This window comes from Anolis carolinensis, chromosome 4 (assembly GCF_035594765.1).
Source record: "Anolis carolinensis isolate JA03-04 chromosome 4, rAnoCar3.1.pri, whole genome shotgun sequence".
NCBI classification, from domain to species: Eukaryota; Metazoa; Chordata; class Lepidosauria; order Squamata; family Dactyloidae; genus Anolis; species Anolis carolinensis.
The window spans coordinates 56,599,322-56,622,797 of record NC_085844.1 but is presented as its reverse complement, the minus strand read 5'-3'; the positions used below and the strand labels follow the sequence as shown (position 1 = coordinate 56,622,797).

The following is a 23,476-nucleotide window of genomic DNA, read 5'->3' as shown; positions in this document are numbered from 1 at the left end:
CCTCCCCGAAAGGCGCGCCAAGGACGGCTCCAGGAACCGGTTCCTCCGCCCTTGAGCCTCGCCTTGGAGATAAGACCCGCCTGCGCAGTTGGACACCCGCTATTTCCCCGCCCTGGCTCAAGGCTGTGGAAATCCGGGATTTAGAGTTTGACAAGGAATGCTTTCGCAAAACGCACCTCTCCCCAGTCAGCCCTGGCAGTCCAAAGTGGTGCCAAACCGTATCAATTCTACAGTGGAGACAAGGCTGTAGGCAAGGGGGTGGTTTAGAGGTTCAAACCACCCCCGAAAGGTAAAAAACAACAACAGGGTTACTCATGAATTTTAATTGGTTAACCAACTCCCCATGCCAAGCATAAGGTAAAAGTTTTATCCTAACATTAAGTCTAGTGGCTCATCTCTGTGGTGGAGGCTCCTTCTTTGGAGGCTTTTAAGCAGAGGCTGGATGGCCCTCTGTCGGGGGTGCTTTGAATGCGATTTCCTGCTTCTTAGCGGGGGGTTGGACTGGATGGCCCGTGAAGTCTCTTCCAACTCTACTATTCTATGGTTCTATGATTCTGTTTCTAAGCCAAAGAGCCGGCTTTCTCTGTAGACACCTCCAAAGTCATGTAGCTGGCATGACTGCATGGAGCGCTGTTACCTTCTCGCCAGAGCAGTACCTATTGATCTACTCACATTTGCATGTTTTTGAACTGATAGGTTGGCAGAAGCTGGGGCTAAAAGCGGGAGCTCACTCATATAATCATAGAGTTGGAAGAGACCTCATGGGCCATCCAGTCCAACTCCCTGCCAAGAAGCAGGAAATTGCATTCAAAGCACCCCTGACAGATGGCCATCCAGCCTCTGCTTAAAAGCCTCCAAAGGAGCCTCCACCACTCTGCTCCCCAGATTCGAACCTCCAACCTTCAGTCAGCAAGTTCAGCAGCTCAGTGGTTTTAACCCCCTCCGCCACTGCGGGCTCCAAGTATCTATCTATAAGGTTAAGGTAAAGGTTTCCCCTGACGTTAAGTCCAGTCATATCTGACTCTGGGGTGTGGTGCTTATCTCCATTTCTAAACTGAAGAGCCAGCGTTGTCCGTAGACACCTCCAAGGTCATGTGGCCGGCATGACTGCATGGAGCGCCGTTACCTTCCCGCCAGAACAGTATCTATTGATCAACTCACATTGGCATGTTTTCGAACTGCTAGGTTGGAAGGAGCTGGAGCTAACAGCGGCCGCTCCCGCCGCTCCTGGGGTTTGAACCTGGGACCTTTCGGTCTGCAGTGCAGCACTTTAACGCACTTCGCCACCGGGGCTCATCTATATATCTATCTATATATATGCATAATTAGGACCGAGTTAACAGCAAAGCCACTGGACCAAATCACACCAAATTTAACCTCTTTCCAAGGAGTGACCATCAAAAAAATAAAGAAAACACCATGCCCATATGTAGAAAGCAGCCAGGCTTTTAAGCTGCAAGACTATTCAGTGCTATTTAAGCTGGCCAAACAAGGATTCCTCTACAAAGGAAGTACCCAGGCTTCAAAGTGGCTCTTTGATTGAAGGTGCTACTCCAGCTCACCAAACAAGGATTCCCCTAGGGATAACACAGCTAGGCATTGGCGCTGCAAGGATATTCAGTGCAATTCAACCAGACCAACAAAGGATTCACCTTGGTAGAAAGTAGCCAGGCTTTGAAGCAGCCATACTTCTCTGTACAATTGAAGCTGACCAACCAAAAATTCCCTTAGGTAGCAAGCAGCCAGGCTTTGAAGCAGCCAGGCTATTCATTGCAATTCTAGCAGCCCAAAAAAACTATTCCCCTAGAACGCAAGTACCCAGGCTTCCAAGCAGCAAGCCTATTCTGTTGCATTCCAGCTCACCAAACAAGGATTCCCATAAGAAGAAAACAGCTCTCGCATCCATAGGTTACTACAGGGAATACCATTGCTTTAACTATGCGGATCTTCCTTGCCAGTGTGATGTCTCTACTCTTCACTGTTTTATTAAGTTTGGTCATTGCTCTCCTCCCAAAAAGTAAATGTCTTCTGATTTCCTGACTGCAGTCTGCATCTGCAGTAAACTTTGCGCCTAGAAATATAAAGTCTGTTACTGCCTCCACGTAGATAGATATCTATCTACATAAAAACTCCATCACCCAAGGAAAATAAAGAAGCACAATTAAGGCCCTGGCAGACCGTGCAAAAAGTATCTGTGAAGCCCATCTTCTCCAAGGGGAACTGAATCACCTAAACTGGGCTGTACAGGTCAATGGCGACTCCACCACAGACATCAGAAGAGCTGCAAGGCCAAGAACAAGCCATGAGTGCAAAGACAAAGATCCACCCAGAGGAAAAGTGTTCTTACCATACATCAAGGGAACCACTGACCGCATAGACAAGCTGTTGAAGAACCTACAATCTATCTACAGACCCACTAAGAAAATCCAACGAATGCTATGTTCAACAAAGGACAAGAAGGATCCTCTCACCTCTGCAGGAGTTGATCATATACCCTGCAGCTGTGGACAAGTCTACAGAGGGACCATCAACACAACGATGCCCAGGCACAAACAAAGGAACATGCAAGGCACTGCAGTCTAACTCAACCAGAGAAGTCAGTCATAGCAGAGCACTTGATGAACCAACCTGGGCACAGCATATTATTTGAGAACACAGAAATGCTGGACCACTCTAATAACCACCATGTCAGACTACACTGAGAGCCATTGAAATCCACAAATGTGGACAATTTCAACAGAAAGGAGAAAACCATGAAAATGAACAAAACCTGGCTACAAGTATTAAAAAACTCTAAAATCAGGACAGTAAATAAAGAACAACACTCAGAAAATGGGGATTCCACACAGGAAACAACTAGGGCCAGCTAACATCTCCCAACAAAGAATACCTCCAGGCAGGAAGCAGCCAAGCTTTGAAGTTGCAAGGCCATTCATTGCTAATCAAGGTGGCCAGTTGCAACATTCACACTTGCCTCCAACAGACAAGAGTTCTTTCTCCCACCATGGACCTTCCACAGATATATAAACCTCATTTGCCTAGTTTCCAACAGACATCAACAACCTCTGAGGATGCCTGCCTTAGATGCAGGTGAAACGTCAGGAGATAATGCTTCTGGAACATGGCCATACAGCCCGGAAAACTCACAGCAACCCAGTTATTCTGGCCATGAAAGCCTTCAACAAGACATTTACAACCTTTTGGAAAAACACCTTTTGGAGACAATAACTTTTTAAGAAAATAATGATCTTTCAGAGAAGAGCCAAAACCCCTTTAGAGTAGAATCTTCTCTTGTGGTATACAGATATAATTATGCAAGGCAATGGTTTTGGTTGTTAGACTGAATAACTCAGGCGTGGGCAAACTTTGGCCCTCCAGGTGTTTTGGACTTCAACTCCCACAATTTCTAACAGCCAACTGGAAATGCCATAGACACATTTCTGATCTGCAATCAAATTGCATCATATGACTCTGCACTGACTGTATCATTCAGTTACATGACAGTGTAGAGGGGTCTTAGAAAAAGGCACAGGGATCCTTTTAACAGAAGGGAGACACTGAATCCATCCTGGCATTCGAAAGTTTCAGATCCAGCTCCCTGAAAATAACCAATTTTTTATAGATTTCCATGCCAATTATATTACAGTTGCTTTTGTTCATGCTCACAAAAGCATGTGATGTGCTTGAGTGATCAGCATTGTGGCGTGTCTTGCTGTTTTGGATTGTATCACAATTCTTTCAACAATGGGCATGTTTGTCCTACAACAGCCTACTTCCATTTATTTCCAGTGTGTCATTTCTTGAGATGTCTGGATGTTTTTCTTCCTAACGTGCCTTTGGTTTGCAGGCCCCCTTGTTCTGTAAATTTTTGTCTGCGGGACTCCCATTGTTTTGTGTTAAAAATTATATGATGACCTTTGTGTAGCTTTCATCTAATCTTCATAGGATAGTGTCGAGATTGTGGCTGCAAACCTGTTCTGAACTATTCATTGCAATCTGAAGTACAACTGACAAAGCTATCAGCCCCTTCTATTGTGACGCCGTTAGATGATCTAAAAAGCATTATTTGCCAATGTGTAATACCTTTAATAATGCTGATAATTTTTACCACTAGATCAACAACTTTGTTGCACACATTTGGGGAGGGGGGATAAGTAAACCAACAGATTCTAGAGGTCTTACTCCCAGATAAAAGTGCAGAATGTTGTCATTTTTCTTCTTTATTATACTTTTTACTGGCTCCATTATATACACTATGGTTATAGGACATTTTGGCCCTTTAAGAGTGTGGAACCCATGGAGATGCAGCATGGGAGAATTTTGTCCAGTATGTTGTTTACATAGATATGAAATGTGTGTGCTACTAACATAAAGTAGTTAACTAGTATTGACATTATTACTATTGGCTGACAGAATCATCTATGTATTAACTTGCTTGTTATCTGACTCAGTAGTAACCAAATGACTAAGCAGGAGTGCCTGTGTGTCAGTCAGCACAAATGCCATTCAAAATGTTTCGCAACCGACCTTTTGGGACCGTTGGCTGGTAAAAATATTTATTTTTAGAAAGGTTATCATGATTCAGTTCATGAATAGAGTCATCCTGCTTTAAAATGTAAAGGCTATAAAGAAATCCAAGGTCCATCCAATTAAACTTGATAGCAAAGCAAAATTTTTGTTACAGAACACTCCATATATATTGTAGCCAAATTATTTAAATAGATTTTCACTATTGTGAGATAAAGGAACCTACATAGAATATACCATGAGCCGAAGGGATATGACTAATATTCAGATGTTTAGATTACTTGCATGAATCTTACAAATGACAAACCACAATGAGGGCTTTGCTCTTGTGAATAAAATAATAAATGGAACAAGTTTTTGCCCTTTGCTTCATGGTTCATACTAGGATCCTTCTAAACTTTTGGTTCCCATGTGGATAGCAACAGCATGCAAAAGCATTTAAAAAATCCCTAGTTTAATTTTATATACATTATTATTTAGCTCGGATAAAACACTGCTCGCCAATATACTGAAAGACTTAACAGCATGTATGAAATGGGAAAAAAGTCTTTACCTTTGGAGGGCTAAACAGTGCACTTAATATGAAAGAAGTTCCAGTCTGGGAGTCATAATTTAAAAATCTCCTTTGCAGGTAGAAATGGTGGGATAGACACAACCTTAAGCACACTATGAAGTAAGCCTCATCTAATGTTTGTTCTTCGCTACCATCAAGTCGACTTTGAATTATGACGGCTCAATGAATGAGACTTCCAAGTCACCCAGTCATCATCAGCAGCCTTGCTCAATTGCTGAAAATGTATGGCCGTGGCTTCCTTGTCTGAATCTATTCATCTGGAATAAATTCTTCCTCCTTTTCTCGCTGTTTTCCATATTGTCAAGCATTATTGTCCGTTCTAGTGACTCATGTCTTCTCATGAAATATCAAAAGTACAGCAGTCTCAGTTCAGTTATCTTGGTTTCCGGGGAGAGCTCTGATTTACTCTGGGACCCATTTATTTGTCTTTTTGGCAGTCCAAAGTATCCATCAAACCGCATCTTAAATGAATTGAAAATTTTCCAACTGCGCAATTATCCCTTATTTAACATGCTTGGGATGAGGTGTTTTGGATTTTGAAATATTTGCATATACATAAGGAGCCTCAATAATAGTACTGTCAAAGGATATACCTGGGCATACACAGCTGTAGATAGGAACCTTTTAGCATAATTCTTATTGTTGAATTGTGCAGCCAAGTGGAATAGTTTTATAGAAACAGCAATGTTTTAACTCTGATCATGAGATGGCTGTGGAACCTGAATATATACACCCAACTTACCAATGTATTAAACTTAAAATCCTGTCATTTTCAATCAGGATGGCATTGGTTGGGGTGGCTGCCAGATTGAAGAAGTGGTGCTACATTCATGTCTCTGTTACTTGCAACATTTACATGTTGATGAGCTTAATCAGCACTGGGGTTCAGAAGTAAAAAAAAAATCTTGATGAATAATAGTACTATTGTCTCTATTTTTTACAGACATAGTGTATTCAGCTCTAAGGTGCCATCCATTCCAAGATACCATCCGTTGTAAAAAAAAACCCCTATAATTCTAAGGTGAACCCCATTTTATAGATGTTTATTTGAGGGGGAGTGCATTGAAGAAATACAATAGAATTGCAGCTTTCTCTGTTCCAAGAGCTTTGGTACATTAAGTAAGAGATGTAGCAAGAGAAAATAAGACAGATTAACATTTACATTTTAAACTTTGCATTTTAAAATAATTCTTCACTATTTCAAGCAACTTTATTACAGTACTAAAATAACAGGTATGTAACAATTAATAATTGTGGTTTTCTCGCCTGTGTTTTTCTTTGTCTTACTCTGCCAAGCATGGGACATCTGAGTCAGAATTTTGAGCGGTCTTTCCACAATCTCATTGCATTATCTTTAGTGAATTTTTATATATTTGTCTTGATTAGATAAAAAAGTATTTGAAAAATACTTTTGTGTTCTTTAGTGAGGAAATATATGTAATTGCTGATAATGCTGTTCAGCGAACAGGCCAAAATCATTTTCTACATGCCACAATTTACATAGGGAGATAGACTAAGAAACTCAGTTTAATTCTTTAAGCAGAAGTGTTACACAGATGGTCTTTGAGATCCCAACTGTGGCATGTGCTATATTACCAGCACAGCTGCCAAGGTATGCGCAATGTGAAATCTATCAATATTTACAGCCAAGAAGGAAAGCATGTAGAGCAGGGGTAATGGCTCCTGTTTTCATAGACTCACAGATCTGCAAGAGACCACAAGGGTCATCCAGTCCAGCCCCCAGACAGGCAAGATAACATAATCAAAGCACCCTTGACAGGTGGCCATTCAGCTTGTTTAAAAACCTCCAGAGGAGACTCCACCACATTCTTAAGGCCGCGTCTCCATTGCAGAACAGCTCATACTGACTGGAAGTTCTTTGTATTGTTTAGGTGGAATCTCTTTTCCATAACAGTAGTAGTAGTAGTAATAATAATTATGATTTATAACCCTATCTCCCCCAGGGAACTTGGGGCAGTTTCCAAACAAAAGTTACAAACATCCAATGCCATAATAATGAAACAATCGTGACAATATATAAAACTTCAGTAAAAAATTATAACTAGCCAAAAATAAGGAAAAATAATTATATAAAACGTAATAGACACATTTATATTATAATAAAATCTAAACAATTAAAATGCATAAAGTTATAAAATAATTTAAAGCAGCCTGCAGAGCCAGGGTGGGTTGCCAGCATCCAGGTGAGGTTTTATCTTAAGGTGTTCTAGTCCTCCTCTTCTCCATAAGCTAAAGTACATAGATGAGTTTTAAGAGTTTTTTAAAAGGAGAGTACGGGGGCATTTTTTTTGTGGAGGGAGTTCCAGAGGGGTGTGTGTGTGTGTGTGGGGGGGAATGATCATGAAGGTCCCCTCTCTCATCCCCACCAACTGCTCTTGAGATGGGGGTGGGACTGAGAGCAGGGTCTCCTCCGCTGACTGCAGTGCCTGAGGTGGTTTAAATAGGGAGATACTGTTTATCAGATAGTCTGGGCCTGAACCATTTAGGGCTCTATAGGTAATGACCAGCACTTTGTATTTAGCCCAGAAGCAGACCAGCAGCCAGTGGAGCTGCCGCAACATGGGCATGGTTCTCTCCCTATACTGCACTCGTTAGTGCCAATCTCTGAAACAGTTGAAGCTTTTGAACTATCTTCAAATGCAGCCCTACACAGAGAGCATTGCAGTACTCCAAATGGGATGTAACTATGGTATGGACTACCTGGCACACAAGTTTTAATTGTGTAAAGGCGATCCTCCCCCCCCCCCCCCCACACACACACACCTCTGGAACCTGCAGGGTCAACAATGAATGCAGAAGCTGCAAACCTGTGTCTTCAGGGGGAGTGAAATCCCATTCAACACAGGTTGTAACCCTATACCCTGATCTTCCTTCTGACTGAGCAGGAGTACCTCTGTCTTCTCTGGATTTAATTTCAGCTTCTTAGTCCTCATCAAGTCCATTACTGATGACAGGCACTGGTTTAGGATCAGGACTACGTCCTTGGCTTTGGGTGGTTCTGGAGACTAGGTGTGTTCTAGTCCCCAGAGCAGCAGAAAAATGCTTGCCCTTCCTCAATATGATAATACCTAGGGAATTGAACCTTGGGTGCTGTAGTAAAGGTCTTGGATTCTAAAAGTAATAATTAAAGATTACTATAATGCTGGAGACTATCTGTCACATTGGATGATAAGGATTTTCAGAAGCTAATTGTTATTTTTCACTGAAACTTCTATTTTAGTTGTGGCCCCAGAATTGGTTGAAATTCAGGCTTAAGCCAGGGCTTTGTGAGATAACTGGCAGGTTTTTCCACCTCAATGTGACAAACTTCATATTTCTGTCACAAGTGCTTTTTTTAGTCACAAAAAATTGCCCATGAATTGCTCTCATTTGTTCAAGGAACGACACCCATTCAGGAGTCACCACCCCAGATAGCACTGACTTAAGTGATGAACTTCAAAGGATAATGCAGCCAAATCCCCCATGATTACATTTGAAAACGCAGGTACAATTTGTTTCTCTCATTGTTTCTTATTCATATACGCACACGCACACACAATTCCCTTTTTTTGTATGTTATATAATCCACAAGAGAAAAAATCAGGACAGAAAACGGCTTTATTCTGTGTGCTTTCAAGTAAATTTCATAGCTTATTGTTTGAAAAAGCAAGTCCAAACTGTAAGTTTATTTATAGAGAAGTGTATTGAGATGCTGAAATAACAAGTGGGCAGTTGTAGATAGGTCCACCCAGAAGTAGGTTTGGTGGCTTCCTTCCTGTAGGAGCAGATTAGAGCATCTCTGAGCAGCTTATGCACTAATTAGAAAATGCCTTAGACTGCTGTTTATAGCACCAATCAGTCATATGATGTCTGACCCAGGATCCCAAGGAAGATTGCAGGAAAGTTAGTATCTCTTTAATGAGATACTGACTTTCTCATAATTAAATCCAGAAGTACAATTCTAATCAGGGATAGTATTCTTCTGTGGTGTAGAAATGTTTAGAATGAATGTTAAGAACAGAGAGGTACCTGTTATGAAAATAAAAGTGGGCATAATCCTCATTTTCTACATACAAGATATATTTCTGAAAACCAAGAAACAAAGGCAAAGCCTGTAATATTTTCATTTTAATGATAACATGGAATAGCAACCTGAACTGAAAGAACAAAAGTGTACATAGTTTAATGACCACAGTCCTGTAGAATTCTTTAAAAAGACAAACTACAAATCCTTTCCAAGCAAAGACAGAGATGCTGCTAGGGAGAGGAACTCAGTTTCGTCTTATGATGCACATGTACCACTGAAACTGTTACATCTGTGTAATCTTTGGTTAAGTTGCTATAAACAGAGTCGGTTCTAACATTACAATACAAATAGGGTTCAATCGAAGGGATTTACAATTATCTGAACCTCTCCACTGGTATAGTTTTAAAAGAAAAAAGTCCTGTTTCTGTGCAGCTTCCACAGTAGGCATTGAAATCTGAACCACTGTTTCTTCACTCATTATTGTTATCAGATTTGTTTTTTTCTTTGCATTTTCCCCATGAATTTTTCTATCTGTTTTCAAAACTGTAGAAATCTCCCTGGGAGAGTAGGGACAAAATGATACGATAGTATCTTCTGAAGTTCCTTAGTGAGATGGGCAGGCAGATCAAATAATTCCCAGGTATCTGCACTTCAGCATGTTAGCAGTGCATTTCATGAATGTTTACTCATGCTTTCAAAAGTGCAAGAATACTTTTTCTGATGACATATATATATATATATATATATATATATATATATATATATATAATTAAAACATTTACATAACGAAGTTTGACTGAACAAGTTGGGTACTGCAATTTGAAAACTAGGTTTCAAAATACCTGTCTAATTTGGCAATACTGGATTGTAGAGGCTTTCCCGTCAGTCTTCTGAGTTTTTCCCATTCTATTTTATTTTGTGTGAATATGTTGTAGCCTTTTAAAAATAGATATTAAAGTGAAATAGCACTTAAATGAATATGTAATAGTATTTTAAAACATCATGATACTTAAATGGTATGTTCACTTTGAAAAGTGGAAGAACAGTGACAACATAGAACAAAAAAGGACCAGTGTGGAAGCAGCTTACACCTTAAACCACTGTAAGGAGATGAAAGTGCGGAATTTGAAAAAGTATATGTGATCCAAATTCATTTGATATTGGCTAAAAATAATTTTGTGTAATTTGAAGTAGAAAGAAACTATTCCTCATTTTTAGTTTGACATTTATCTTTTTATAAGTGTTTTAAATTCATTCATGCCAGATTTTGGATTAGAATGTAATGCTTCTGGGTCTTACTCCAAAACTTTCTGTGGCATCAGATTATTTTGTTAAACTTTGAACAAAAACAATACTGTACCATTCTGAAATTAAAGCAATGCTTTATCAGTATGAAATACAGACGTGTCAATTTGGGAGATCTAGGTACTTGAATGAATACTTTCATACATACCTTTTAAAAATATAAACACATCTATTCTTGTGTTGTCGAAGGCTTTCATGACTGGAATCACAGGGTTGTTGTATGTCTTTCGGACTGTGTGGCCATGTTCCAGAAGTATTCTCTCCCGACGTTTCGCCCACATCAATGGCAGGCATCCTCAGAGGTTGTGAGGTATCCATACCTCACAACCTCTGAGGATGCCTGCCATAGATGTGGGCGAAACGTCGGGAGAGAATACTTCTGGAACATGGCCACACAGCCCGAAAGACATACAACAACCACATATATTCTTGTTGGAAAAAGTTATAATAGTTGTACTGTGGTTGTTGAGACTGATTTTTCTGCCACAGATATCTAGTCATAGATATCTTTTTTAATTCAGGAGGTGCTGTGGGTGGAATTTGGGGGAATATGAATTTTAAATGCCATTTTAGTATATCTACTGTATTTTAATTTTGTTTTTACCACACTGCTATTATTTAATTGCTTTTTAACTTTCGTATTGCACCTTTTAAGCTTGCCTAGTGTGGAGTGTTAGCTGCCTTGAGTCTGCACAGGGAGAAAGGCAGGGTATAAATAAATAAATAAATGATAAGATTTCCCATCTATTGTACACGGCAGCAAAATTTAACTCTATGCTTTATTAAGAAAAATATTGGAAGAGGAATCCCAGAGTACTATTAATTTAGACATGAATCATGATGCAGGCTTACCTGTAAAGGAACCATGAGATAATGCACATACAATTACATATTTATATTGAAGTTAAGCCAGTTTGCTATCACTTCATATTCCATCACTGGACTCCTATTAATCAAAGAAATATATTATCTTGGTTTGTCGAGAATACTCTCCAAGTCATTTGTTCAAAGGGGTCTAAATCCAATTGTGAATTCCAGCCACAGTAGATCTACTGAATCAGTGTTAACTTGATAAGTTACATGTGCATTCCACTGATTCAACTCTAGTAGGCAGAAACAATAGATGCTGCCCAATATTGTCTTTATACTCAGTCAATTAATTTTCACAGGGTTTCAGATAAAGAGCTTTTTCCAGCCCTATCTGAAGATAATCTGAAAGCTATAAAATTTCCTTCCCTACCAATGCAAATGAATATCTTATCCAACATCTTAGGAAAAATTTGCAAGCTAAATTTGCAATTGTAGTCCAATTTTTTATTTTAGGAAAAAAAGGGTACCTCAGAATTCACTCAGCTTGTACATAAGACAGTAGATTTAATGAAGACAAAATGTTTTATGATTTCACATACAGTATATTTTAAAATTATATGCCAGTCTGCCTAAAACATTCAGGCATAATTCCTTCCCTCACTAAATGAATATATTTATCACAGCATTAATAACCCATTTTGTTTCATCTTTAATCTCATGCTAACTGGGAAGCAAAGTGCTCAAGCATACCTTTTTCACATAAAAAAATCATCAGCATATTAGCGAAAGTGCTTCTGTGTCGGAAGTTCATGAAAGCCCTGTTCACTTCCTCCTTTACTTGCATATATGAGGCCCTTGCTTTTCTAAGTCCGAAGAGCTATAATCCTTAAAATCAAGTGTCCTTCAAAATAAACCATACTCCTGAACAAAAATAACATGATTTTGAATTATTCGCTAAAATAAGAGTGTAATCATTCCACTGTATGTTGAGCTGGCAGACTACAAAAAAGGCATTTTACCTTCTGGGTAAAGAAATGATGTGCACAATGACAAAAAACCCAATACTTTAAAAAATGGCTAGCATGACTTTTATGTCAAATAAAAAATATGACTCCACCCTTGTGGTGAATAATACATATAACTAATAAGGTATACATGTGAATATAGGAACATAAGGGAATTGTGTCCTGTTCGGGTCATCTCAGGACCGAAAGAATATTCACAGAGTTGGAAGCGATGAAGCTGACCCAAATGACCAAGCATCTTTGAGGAGGAAAATCTGTTATCTGTTGTTTTGGTTTAAAAAAAAAAACAAAAAAAAAAACACTGTAACTCAAGGTCACAAATTGAAACTGTTGGGCAATAGATACAAGGAAACATTTCTTTACACAATGGCAAAAAAATCTATCTATTGCTGCTCTCCAGAAACTGGCATGACATGTCCACTGGCAAAGATGTTCTTAAAAAGCCAATCAGAGAAACGCTAAGGTTATCTGGTTATTCACTATTACAGCTAAACGAAATCTTGCTGAACTGGGGTAGTTTGCCACAAACCGTGGAAACGTAACTTTCTAGTTACCAGGCTTGTTGCTCAGGCCAACATGGACCCTTCAAAGAAGTCACTTTTGAAAACTGGTTTGTCTCTTAATACCAGTCGCTGGAGAGCAGCAGTAGAAAATCACTATTCCCTTCCAATCCTGCTTGTAGGCTTCCAAGCAGCATTTGATTTGTTCCTGTTGGAAAGGAAACAGAAAACTGGATCAAAGATTGGATCTTCTTAACCATTTCCTTTACTGAGCAATCGTCAGTAGCCACTTCAACTGGCACCCACAAATCCTTAAATCCAAGGGCAGACCTGCACAAGCTGTGGTCCTCCAGGTGCTTTGGACTTAAACTTTCAGAATTCCTGGCCTTTGCACAAGTTGGCTAGAGCTTCTGGGAATTGGAGGCCCAAACAACTGGAGGGCCACAGGTAGTGTAGGCCTGGTCTAGAGATAGATACAATGAATCGACTAGTGGTAAGTCAATACTTCTACGAATTCTAAGTATTCTATTCGTCTGTTCTAGTTGGGACTGGCAATTGAATTTAGCACCCATTCCTTTAGCACTATTCTGTAACACCGGTAGTATTTTTTTCTCTAAACATCCAATAAATTTTAAGAACAATACAGATTTTGCAAGCTTGTAGTACAGATCAAGCATCGCTTATCCAGTATTTTGAAATCCAAACAACACTAAAATCCAAAATTGTCCACATGGATGGGTGAAATAATGATGGTATCTTTGCTTTCTGATGATTCAATGTACACAAATGTTGCTTCATGCACAAAATATTTTGCAATTTATGTATTAAAAAAAGCAGACTGTATACCAGCTATATATGAAGCATAAATGAATTTTGCATTTAGGCTTGGGTCTATCTCTATGACATCTCATTATGTACGCCTATGCAAATACAAGTATTCCAAAATCCGAAATATGGAATACTTCTATCCCTAAGCTTTTTGGATAGGGGATATGCAACCCGTAATTTTAAATAAGGAAAATACTGGGTATGTGAAATGTATGTGTTTGCCTATTTAGCTGAACTCAGTCCTTGAATTAAAGTAAATGCTCTTAAATTTGTCTGAAATTTGATTGTGATTACCATTTGCCTTTTCTGCTTGTAAAGCTCATTGGCCTATGACTTGTGCTTGTTCAGAAAAGATCCAGTAGTCCTCTGTAGTCCAGGATATGTTTGTATTGCACTCAAAACAGAAAGGGCTAAATCATACAGGATGATTTTTTCCTTAATCCAAACTGCCCTGAATAATTGTGAAATACCATAACTTGAATTAACAAACATGCGGAGTGTGGGAAAACACAATTATGTAATAAGTATGTTACCTGAGATTACCAAAAGAAATAAGAATGTCAATTACAAAGAAGATTTCACAATAAAATGAATTCTAGTTGCTACATAATAAAATATGACTATACTGTACTGTAAAATAGTGTGGCTTAGCAAGAAGGGTGGCCATACATTCTACTTTATAAAAGAGTGTAATTTTTTTGAAAGCTACCCCCTATTCGAAGGGTTGTCCAGTTTCGCTCCCTGTGTGATGATCAAGAACGATGAAAAGGCAGCATTTGGGCCTTAAAGTTGCCCATCAAGATTTAGCACCTGGACAACAGAGTGAGTAGGCACACAGGTCACCTCGGTTCCACACTTTCCCCCTTACAGTGAGATAGATATTATTTTTAATTGGGAATTCAGGTAATTGTTTCTAAATCTGCATATGCAAAGTTTTATGTCTACTTTTGTCCTCTTTTTAATGATGTATCCCTTTTTGCCAGTGTCTCTACAAGGAAGTGCTACAAGTAACTGAATGCAATCCTTCATGATACTAATGAGCAAAACAAGGCAGCCAGAGTAATTACTACAAAGAGCCTTAAAGCATTATGGGAGATCAAGCTGCCATCTGTATGGCACAAGAAGAATTCACACCAAACCAAGCCTAATCACTATAATATTTTATAAACAAGGTTAGAGCTCGGAATAGCCAAAATGCCACTGGAGAAAGACCTCTACGGTTTTTCAGATACACCAGGAGATTTATGCAAAGATTACTGCAAAGAGGGAGACTTCTCTGGTACAGTAAGGGCTATTACTCAGGAAAGCTATAATAGGGGATCCAATCTTCCCTGTCCCAAAGCCAGCAACAAAAACCCGGTGAACTTAGTAGTGGAAGACCTTAGCAGTGCCACTTCGTGAGGAATCCTGGTCTCATTCAAAGAGAAGGAGCCAGGACATGCTTGAGTCTCAGCAAAACATTGCCATTTTCTGCAGAAAAAAATACTAGACTTGCTTGGGAGCTAGTATGGGCCGGAGCTTCCAGTTCTCTCCTGAGATGCAGTGAGTACTAGCTTTTTCTGTCCTTTTCCCTGGGTTGCAGGAGTCGCAGGATGCGCTCATTTTTCGTGAGGTCCGAAGGCAGCTCATTTTTCTGCAACAAGAAACAAATGGGTGGGAAAACCAGAGAGAACGGATTTTACACACCTAGAGACCAAGAAATATCATTCAAAGGAACCACCTGCATCCCTAACTGTAGACTGTGTTGGTGTTACTGAAGAGTGAACTCTGCAGTACATCCAAAATAATATTGTTTACTATAATCGCTGAATATATATACTGAAAGTATCAAGTAATGCTAACAAAATATATAAAACACACAGGACTGGGTTGCATGAACATTTAATCTATTGATTTGTACATAATTGTCCCCAGGTGACAAGTAGAAATGCTAAAGTTGAGACCCCTTCAAAAAATGGGGCATTTTTACAAGAATGTTGTCTTGGGAGATTTTTGTTTTCCCTAAACTGGTAAACTCCTTGGCATGTCATAAAGAAAAGAATATCTGTTATCCATTGAAATAACTGTAATTATTATTAGTTACAGTTCTGTCACAAATCTCTCAATTTTTATGCATCTGATTGCACCGAAATGGGAGTTTCAATAGCTAATGTTTTGGTTTTACACTTTTATTTTGCTTTCCTTTATAATGCTATCTGCAAAATCTGTGAAAGATTTTTGTCCTCAAAGGCAGCATCAAAATATTTATTTTTAACTAATGTATTTTTCTATGTTTTAAGTATAATTCTGTATTTTATCTGTATTTTGTTGTTACTTATCTGAAACTCTATAGAAATAAATATTGCTTTTAGGCTACTATGTCGACAAACGTTCCAGTATGTTTTGAAGGGAATTGCAATTTAATGTTTAGAAAAACAAATGTTTGCAATTTTTGACTGCTACAAGACTTTTTGTTATTTTTGATGCTACAGAACAACAGGATTGCTGTTCTGAAAGTTTTAGTCAGTTAAGATAACCACCCTTTTTAAAGAGATTTGCTGCCCTCTAATGGCAGCAAATTTACAAAACATAGAGAATGTAAATTGTATTAATTTTGTTCTATGTAACTGATTTCTGAAAGAGATCTATTCATGAATTGAAAACTACAGCGTCCTGAATTCATTCTAACAGATTCAAAAGGTCTGAAGAGCCCCAAGCCAAAAATGCATGCTACCTTGTTTCTAAGGAATGGATCCGCTCCTGCTTCTAAGAGTAGTGCAACCACTTTAACGCTACCACCAAGAACTGCGGCATGGAGAGCTGTCGTCCCACTCTAGGAAAAGCAAAAGGTATAAGTATATTCATGTGCAGAATATGCAAATAACAGTGGGAACTATCTCATGTCACATCAGCAATACAGGAAAGATTTTTAAAAAGCTGCCGTTTTCATATATTTCTGAAACGGGGTGGGGGGAGGGGACTCTAGGGCAGGGAGTCTTAAATTTAAACCACTTAAAACCCCTTCCAGCCCGGGAAATTTTTACGTGACCCCAGGTATATAAAAATAGGTATAAAAATCAATCATTCACTGATAACAAATGCATGGCATGGTGTGTGCTAAGCTTGCTAAGCAGGCACAACACATTAATAAACACTGCACAACATATTTGTGTCAAAGTCTAAAACACCCACCAAGTTCAGAAAACTTCTACTGTTGCCAGTTTTTTTGGGGGACCCCAACATAGAGCTAAGGGGACCCCATTTGGGGCCGGGACCCAGAGTTAAAGAAGCAGTGTTGAAGGGAATTAAATAATCGGTATGCAGCTGAATTACTTTCTATGAATTACCTTCTTTTCTACTGCTTTCTACCTTACCAAGTACAGACAGTCCCCAAATTACAAACATCCGACTTACAAACAAATAGTTAAGAACGGGGGTGAGACAACAGGAAGTGAGAGAGATCTACCCCTCAGAAGGGAAATTCCCTCCTGTGAAAGTTATCATGGGAAAGGCGTCTTGACTGAAGCACCAATCCTTGTTTCCACAACAAGCCAATATTTTCAAAATCCAATTATCATAGGGACAAAAAGTGAGGCGAAATCTTCTGAACTAGGGCACAGACAGCAAAACAAACATCACAGGAGTGTTAACCCTTCCCTATGCTATCCAATGCTAAAAGGTATATATTTTGGCTGGAGTTACACTTAAAAATGGACCTGTCCTGGCGTACATACAAATCCAGCTTAAGAGCAGACCTATAGATCCTATCTTGTTCAAAACCTGAGGACTGCCTGTATAATAATAATAATAATAATTATTATTATTATTATTATTATTATTATTATTATTATTATTTTATTCTTATACCCCGCCCCATCTCCCCGAAGGGACTCGGGGCGGCTTACATGGGGCCAAGCCTGAACAGAACAATATAAAAACAAAACAATAAAACCAATCAATCAGACAATAAAAGCAAATCATAAAAAACCACATACAAGATAAAGTGTTAAAATCATGGCTTGGGTTCATTATATTATATTATGGCCATTTCTAGTGAGTTATGTGTTCTCATGATATGGCCAAAGTACAATAGTCTCAGTTTAGTCATTTTGGCTTCCAGTTAGAGTTTGGGAATGATTTGCTCTAGGAGACATTTATTTGTCCTTTTAGCAGTCCAGAGTATTTGTAGAACATCTCCAGCACCATATCTCAAATGTTTTCTTCTTGCTAATTTTTTTTTCAATGTTCAGCTTCTAAAAATGTACATAAATATGGGAAATACAATGGTATGCACAATCCTAACTTTACAATTCATTCATACATCTTTACACTTCAAGGTCTTTTCTAGTTCCTTCATAGTCACTCCAGAAGCCCCCTGTGGTGCAATGGGTTAAACCGTTGTGCTGGCAGGACTGCTGACCAAAAGGTTGGCGGTTTGAATCCGGGGAGCGGGGTGAGCTCCCGTCTGTCAGCTCCAGCTTCCCATGCAGGGACATGAAAGAAGCTTCCCACAGGATGATAAAACAACCGGGCATCCCCAGGGCAACGTCCTTGCAAACAGCCAGTTCTCTCACACCAGAAGCGACTTGAAGTTTCTCAAGTCACTCGTGACATGAAAAAAATATATAGTCACTCTTCCTAATTCTCTTTTGATTTCTTGCCTACAGTCTCAATTCGGATTAATGAATAAGCCAAGGAATGGAAAAAAAATGAATAATTTCAATCTCTTCATTGTCTACTTTAAAGTTATGTAAATAATCTGTAATTATATTTGTTTTCTTAATACAGTATTCAACTGTAAACCTGCTTTTGCACTTTCTCAAATTTGCACGTCTTCTTCTTCCAAGTATAATCCTCTTTTACATAAATGTTCAGCATACAAGTTAGACAGCTATGGTGATAAGATACACACCTACCTGGAAGTAAATTACACTGAATCCATAAAATAGAATTAAGTGAATTAGAGTTCTGAGCATCCGAAAGATTTCCTCAGTACTTGCCTTCAGTAAGCCCAGTGAAGGGGAGAATTTAAGCAATTCTTCTATAACACTACTATATCCTTTGTTTGCAGCTTTAAGTAAAGGAGTTGTGCCATCCTTCAATAAAAAGAGGGGTGAGGGAGGAAAAAATGGAATTTAGCATAATTCCTTTTAAAATCTTTGTTCTGTAATAGTAAAGGCAATTTGACTTCCCATGCCATGCATTATCATGAGACAGGAGGTTGCTTGCAATAGCAACAGTAAATCTCTTATCAGTGTCACTTTCTTAGTCTCCACATGGAAGCAGAATGAAGATAAGGGAGGTTGCTTTTAGTGGCAGATATACGCTTCCTTGCCTATGAATACTGACCAAGGTACAGGTTAGGTCAATGTATTTACTTTGGATAAGGAAAAAAGAAGCACAGCTGCACACTGTATACTTAACACTGCATCATTTGGCTGTAAAAGATGTCAAGAGTTCCACAGGTTTTCCTTATAATGTGGAATACCAAAAATTTAGAAATGCTGCTTTTTTTGGTTTGTAAATCTGTCGACAAGCATGGCCAATGTATAGGGGAAAGCAGTTTGAAGGCTGTGCAAAGAATGGCAAGGAAATACTATTAAAATGGAACAAAACCTTTTTGATGTATTTTCTTTCTGCATAAACATGAAAAAACTCACACTTCTTGCTGCATCTCGGTCAGCCCCTCGGAGTAGCATTACTCGCACTATCTCACTGTGACCCATCTGAGAGGCAATCCACAATGGAGCTGTCCCATCCTGTAATGGGAAAAAACAAAGCCAAATAGGATTGACCCCTTTGAAGTAGGCAACACTAAACAGCTCTGGCAGCTCACTACAAGAGTCTGGCTGCAGCTCAAGGACAAAATGAACTTGGATCCCTGAAATCTTTTACCCTCAAGAAGAGACAGTGTGTTCAATCCAGATCTTGAAAAATCCAGAGCTTGAACAATTACTGATGGCCATGCAAATTGAGGGATTCAGCACAGTTACAGTCCCAAAGGGTAACCTTTAAAAGCTTTGTGAAATATATATCTAATTGCCATATCTTTGTCACTGAATAAAGGTCTGCAGAAGACTAGGCAAAATCAGGTCTAGTAAGTATTTGGAAGAGAGATTGTCAGCAATACTGGATTCAAATAAAGGCAACAGGACTGCCATAAGTTGGAGGTGACTTGAAAGCACACAACAAAAACAAAGCAGACAGAATATCTAGTAACCTCATAAACGAATGCAACTGATCATATTATTTTGAATACATCTGGTTTGGATCCAGACTTGGGCAAAGTAGATCTATGGAAATAAATGGGGCTCTAAGATAGTCACAACAAATAATGTTAGTCCTGTTTCTTTTTAGCATGACTAATTCTGATTCTAACCCCTTAATTTTATACATATGGTACAGGGAAGGCTAAAAAGAAAACATTATGGCTCCAATGTAGCTGAGTCCAAATGCTAATAAAGACAAATCTCGACATGAAGTCGACATGAAGTCAAAACTTCAGATACGTTGTGTTTGGACATTACGATAAACCATAGTTTACTGCTAACATATTTTCACTGCCCAAGTCCAGCTAACAGGAAGAGACCAGAAGCTTTTGCTTCCATTTTAATTTTGACCTCAGCTTGTTATGTTGTTCACACTCTCAACTGCAGTTATTCTTATCCGATTTGTGGAAACAAATCAAAAGGGAGTCAAAGGACTAATGCCTGAGAGTACAGCAAGAAGGAGGAAAGCTTTAGGATCCAATATTCCTTTCTCGGGACCTCCAAAAAATAGAAATATAAAAATGGATGACAGTATAAAAAGTCCCAATTTTCATGGGGATCGGGAAAAACAAGGCATGAGGCCATATAATTGGAAGAGATGACATGGGCCACCTAGTCCAACCCCTTGCCATGCAAGAAAAGCACAATCAAAGTATGACTTGTTTTAAAGGAGAACTGCTGTTTACAGATGTTTAATGAGCAGCTGATCTCATTTATGCTTGTTTTCTTTCAGCAGAGGGCATCTGGGAGTGGTGCTAAGCTGGCAAAAGCAATTAGGAGGTCATACAGTTCCCACTCCTGCAAACATGTTGAACGCTAGTGTTTCAGGAAGCTGAATCAGTGTCACAAGAGGTCAGTAGTTCTACACATAAAAATAAACTGTCATATTACATGTTAGTAATGGTAAACCTGTGAACAGATATTAAGCTTGCTGGCCAAAAATAAACCAGCAAACACACACACACTCTCACTCTCTCTCCCTCCCTCCTCCCCCGCCCCCTTGCTGTATCGCTATCTATCATCTATCTCTCTCATGCCCCTCTGCCAAAAAGTTCCCAGGGCATCTTACAAATAATTGATATGGAAGTTTCTTACCCTCAGGCAGACATTCTTGCAACTAGGGAATAGATTGCTTTAAAGCCTGTTTGTAACAGGTGTCAAAAGAACAACAACAACACCCTAAACCAAACTCATAATAAATAGATAATCTGCCATTTGCAACCTTGGGGATAATTCAATACAATTATCTGAGATGAAATTATAACAACTATACAGGCAGAAATTAACCAAGGGATTCAAGACCAACACCAAAAACATACTACAAATCTGACTGTGATTAAGGAGAGAAATGGGTGCTATTGTTTTTATGCAAAATATAGCCTAGTTATGGGGAATATCTGGTTTATGGCAAGATGTGGCCAACTTGAGTCTTCCAACAGTTTCTTCTGCTTTCTCTGAGCAGTAGTTAGAGATAACTGGCAGAAAAGAGCCTTTCAGAAAGCCCAGGAATCTGTGTTCTTTAACTGTAGTCTGCAATATGTTATTTAATGGAGCTGTGCTGACAGCCTAGGAAGCTATTGCACTGAACTGAACTATGCTTTGCAGCAGTCTGGGAAAATGGTGCATGGAACTGAGTTGTACTTTGCAGGCACAAATGCTGTTCCACTGGAACTGATTCCAAAGAAAGAAGGGATATACTTCGGTTGTACTATGCTGACCAGAAAGCTATTGCACTGATACTCCTGAATAGGCAGGTGAGTCAGCTGTGCTTTGTAAGCATCATGATTATATTCTTAACTAGCCTTGGCCATTTGCTCTGATCTTCCTCAAAACTCCTCTCAAACTGGAATTCAGCTCCAAGATCATAATGGTTTCTTACTCCACTGTAGCCTATACTGGCTTTGTGTACCCATTAATTCTTGAGAAAGCCAAGAGGAGGATTATGAGATGCGGCCAGGTCATCTAAATTCATTATTAGTTTTTTAGTATTCAGAGTTATTAAACCAGTCAAGATTGTGTATTACATTTTTGTGTATTACATTTTACTTTGCTGTAGAATATAATATTTGGAATTAATCAGGGGTACCATCTACCAGTACTTGTATGATCACTGAATTACATACTGTGTAGATGGTTAAGCCACCCTTAGTCCCTTCGGGGAGGGAGGTGCAGGTTAGAAATAAAAATGTATTATTATTGTTAATATTATTATTATTTTATTGTATGAGACAGCAAACAAGATAGATATGCTGGATTTCATATCACAAAATCACAAGTCGAACACTTCCCAAGTGACTAGGACTGTGTGATGTATTTTTGGATGATGCGTGAAGATCCCAGTAGGGTGGCCTTTTGCAGTTGACAGATTGTAATTTTGTCAATGTCTATTATTATTATTATTTATTATTATTATTATTATTATTTATTAAGTTTAGTCACAAGGCGGCACCTTGCAGTTTTATCTGAATAGAATTGCGATAGCTTCTATTTTATTCTTGAAGAAAGACAATCAAGTTGTCTAGTTTTCTGTTGCATCTTCTGAGCCTTCTTCACAGTGTTTTCTGATATGACCCTTGAACCTTCCCTCTTTTGTTTTGGGTTACTAGGATTGTAAAAAATCTAACTTTTATAATTTAGATAACAGCATAAGAACAATGATGGCAAATATCAGAATAAGTTAAAATACAACTTTGGCAGTCTGCACATAGAGCCAACATTATCACACGAATTCAAGTTTTATAAAAGATTAACATCCGTATCAAACACATAACTATCACTGGAATTCAGCAAATACCAAGGAATGGTTGATTTTAGCATGTACTTGGCAAAGAAGAAATAAATCTATCTGACAATATTCCTTTTTAAGGCTATTGCAACCCAAACAAAATATCTTAGCAATGCTGAACATTACCTGCCTTGGCTGATTGACCTTTGCTCCTGAAGACAGTAATAACCGAATTAAGTCCAGGTATCCTCCTTGAGCAGCCAAGAAAAGGGCAGTAGCTCCATCCTTAATATAAAAATACATAATCAGCTTTTCAACTAACAATATTCTTAAAGAGCCACTGAAACTTATTTTATGTTAGTCTTTAAATATAGCAAGATTGCTTCTTATGTTTAAATTTGTTCCCATAATCTTCTGCCACTTAACTGAGTTCTTTGTTGCAGATTGATAAAAGCAAAATGCAAGGCTGCTCTTTAATTAGACTGCTTCCGGTTTGAGATGCAATCAATTTAAAGATTAAGCTATAAATCTTGTGACTTTCTGAGTAAGTATCCTTGCAAGTGTGTGCATTTGATGTCTGCCTCTTATGGAAATCTGCCAGCCAGAAACTAGAAGCCTTTTATAAGCTTAAGAGAAGCTGATTGCTCTCCCTTTTTTGGTTAATTTCATTTTATAGTTATCAACTGTAACTAAATTTAAGGAAAGACCTACATTTTCTATAATTTTCATCAGCTTCTTTATTAAACAATTCAAACAAACATCTTTTAGAACAGTATTTTTTTCCTGAAACAATAATGGGGCATGTGTACTTAATTCTCTCACAGAATGTGGACTTAAATAGGCTTTAGCAGGATTGTGTCCAGTTCATTTTTAAAGTGACAGTAGATTCATATATAAAATATTAGTT

At 38.6% G+C, this 23,476-nt stretch overlaps 1 protein-coding gene and 1 long non-coding RNA gene across 6 annotated transcripts in view; one reads left to right on the top strand and one right to left on the bottom strand.

The window, feature by feature from the left end:
* The first annotated feature begins 57 nt into the window (after nucleotides 1–57).
* LOC134298896 (uncharacterized) lies at nucleotides 58–5,382 on the top strand. Its single transcript, XR_010006014.1, has 2 exons — nucleotides 58–289; nucleotides 5,159–5,382. It is a non-coding gene; the product is annotated as an uncharacterized LOC134298896 (long non-coding RNA).
* A 3,834-nt stretch (nucleotides 5,383–9,216) lies between these two features.
* The window catches only part of ankrd29 (ankyrin repeat domain 29), a 32,806-nt gene continuing 18,546 nt past the window's right edge, over nucleotides 9,217–23,476 (bottom strand). For 2 of the 5 annotated variants that reach the window (XM_062980441.1, XM_062980440.1), the window contains 5 exons: nucleotides 22,756–22,854; nucleotides 19,236–19,334; nucleotides 18,492–18,671; nucleotides 16,310–16,408; nucleotides 9,217–15,229 (listed from right to left, as the gene is read on the bottom strand). In XM_062980441.1, coding sequence (XP_062836511.1) covers nucleotides 15,146–15,229; nucleotides 16,310–16,408; nucleotides 18,492–18,671; nucleotides 19,236–19,334; nucleotides 22,756–22,854 — 561 coding nt within the window. In that variant the 3' untranslated portion in view covers nucleotides 9,217–15,145. The remainder of the gene's footprint in view (nucleotides 15,230–16,309; nucleotides 16,409–18,491; nucleotides 18,672–19,235; nucleotides 19,335–22,755; nucleotides 22,855–23,476) is intronic. The other 3 variants (XR_010006013.1, XM_008108634.3, XM_062980442.1) reach the window with 3 other exon arrangements.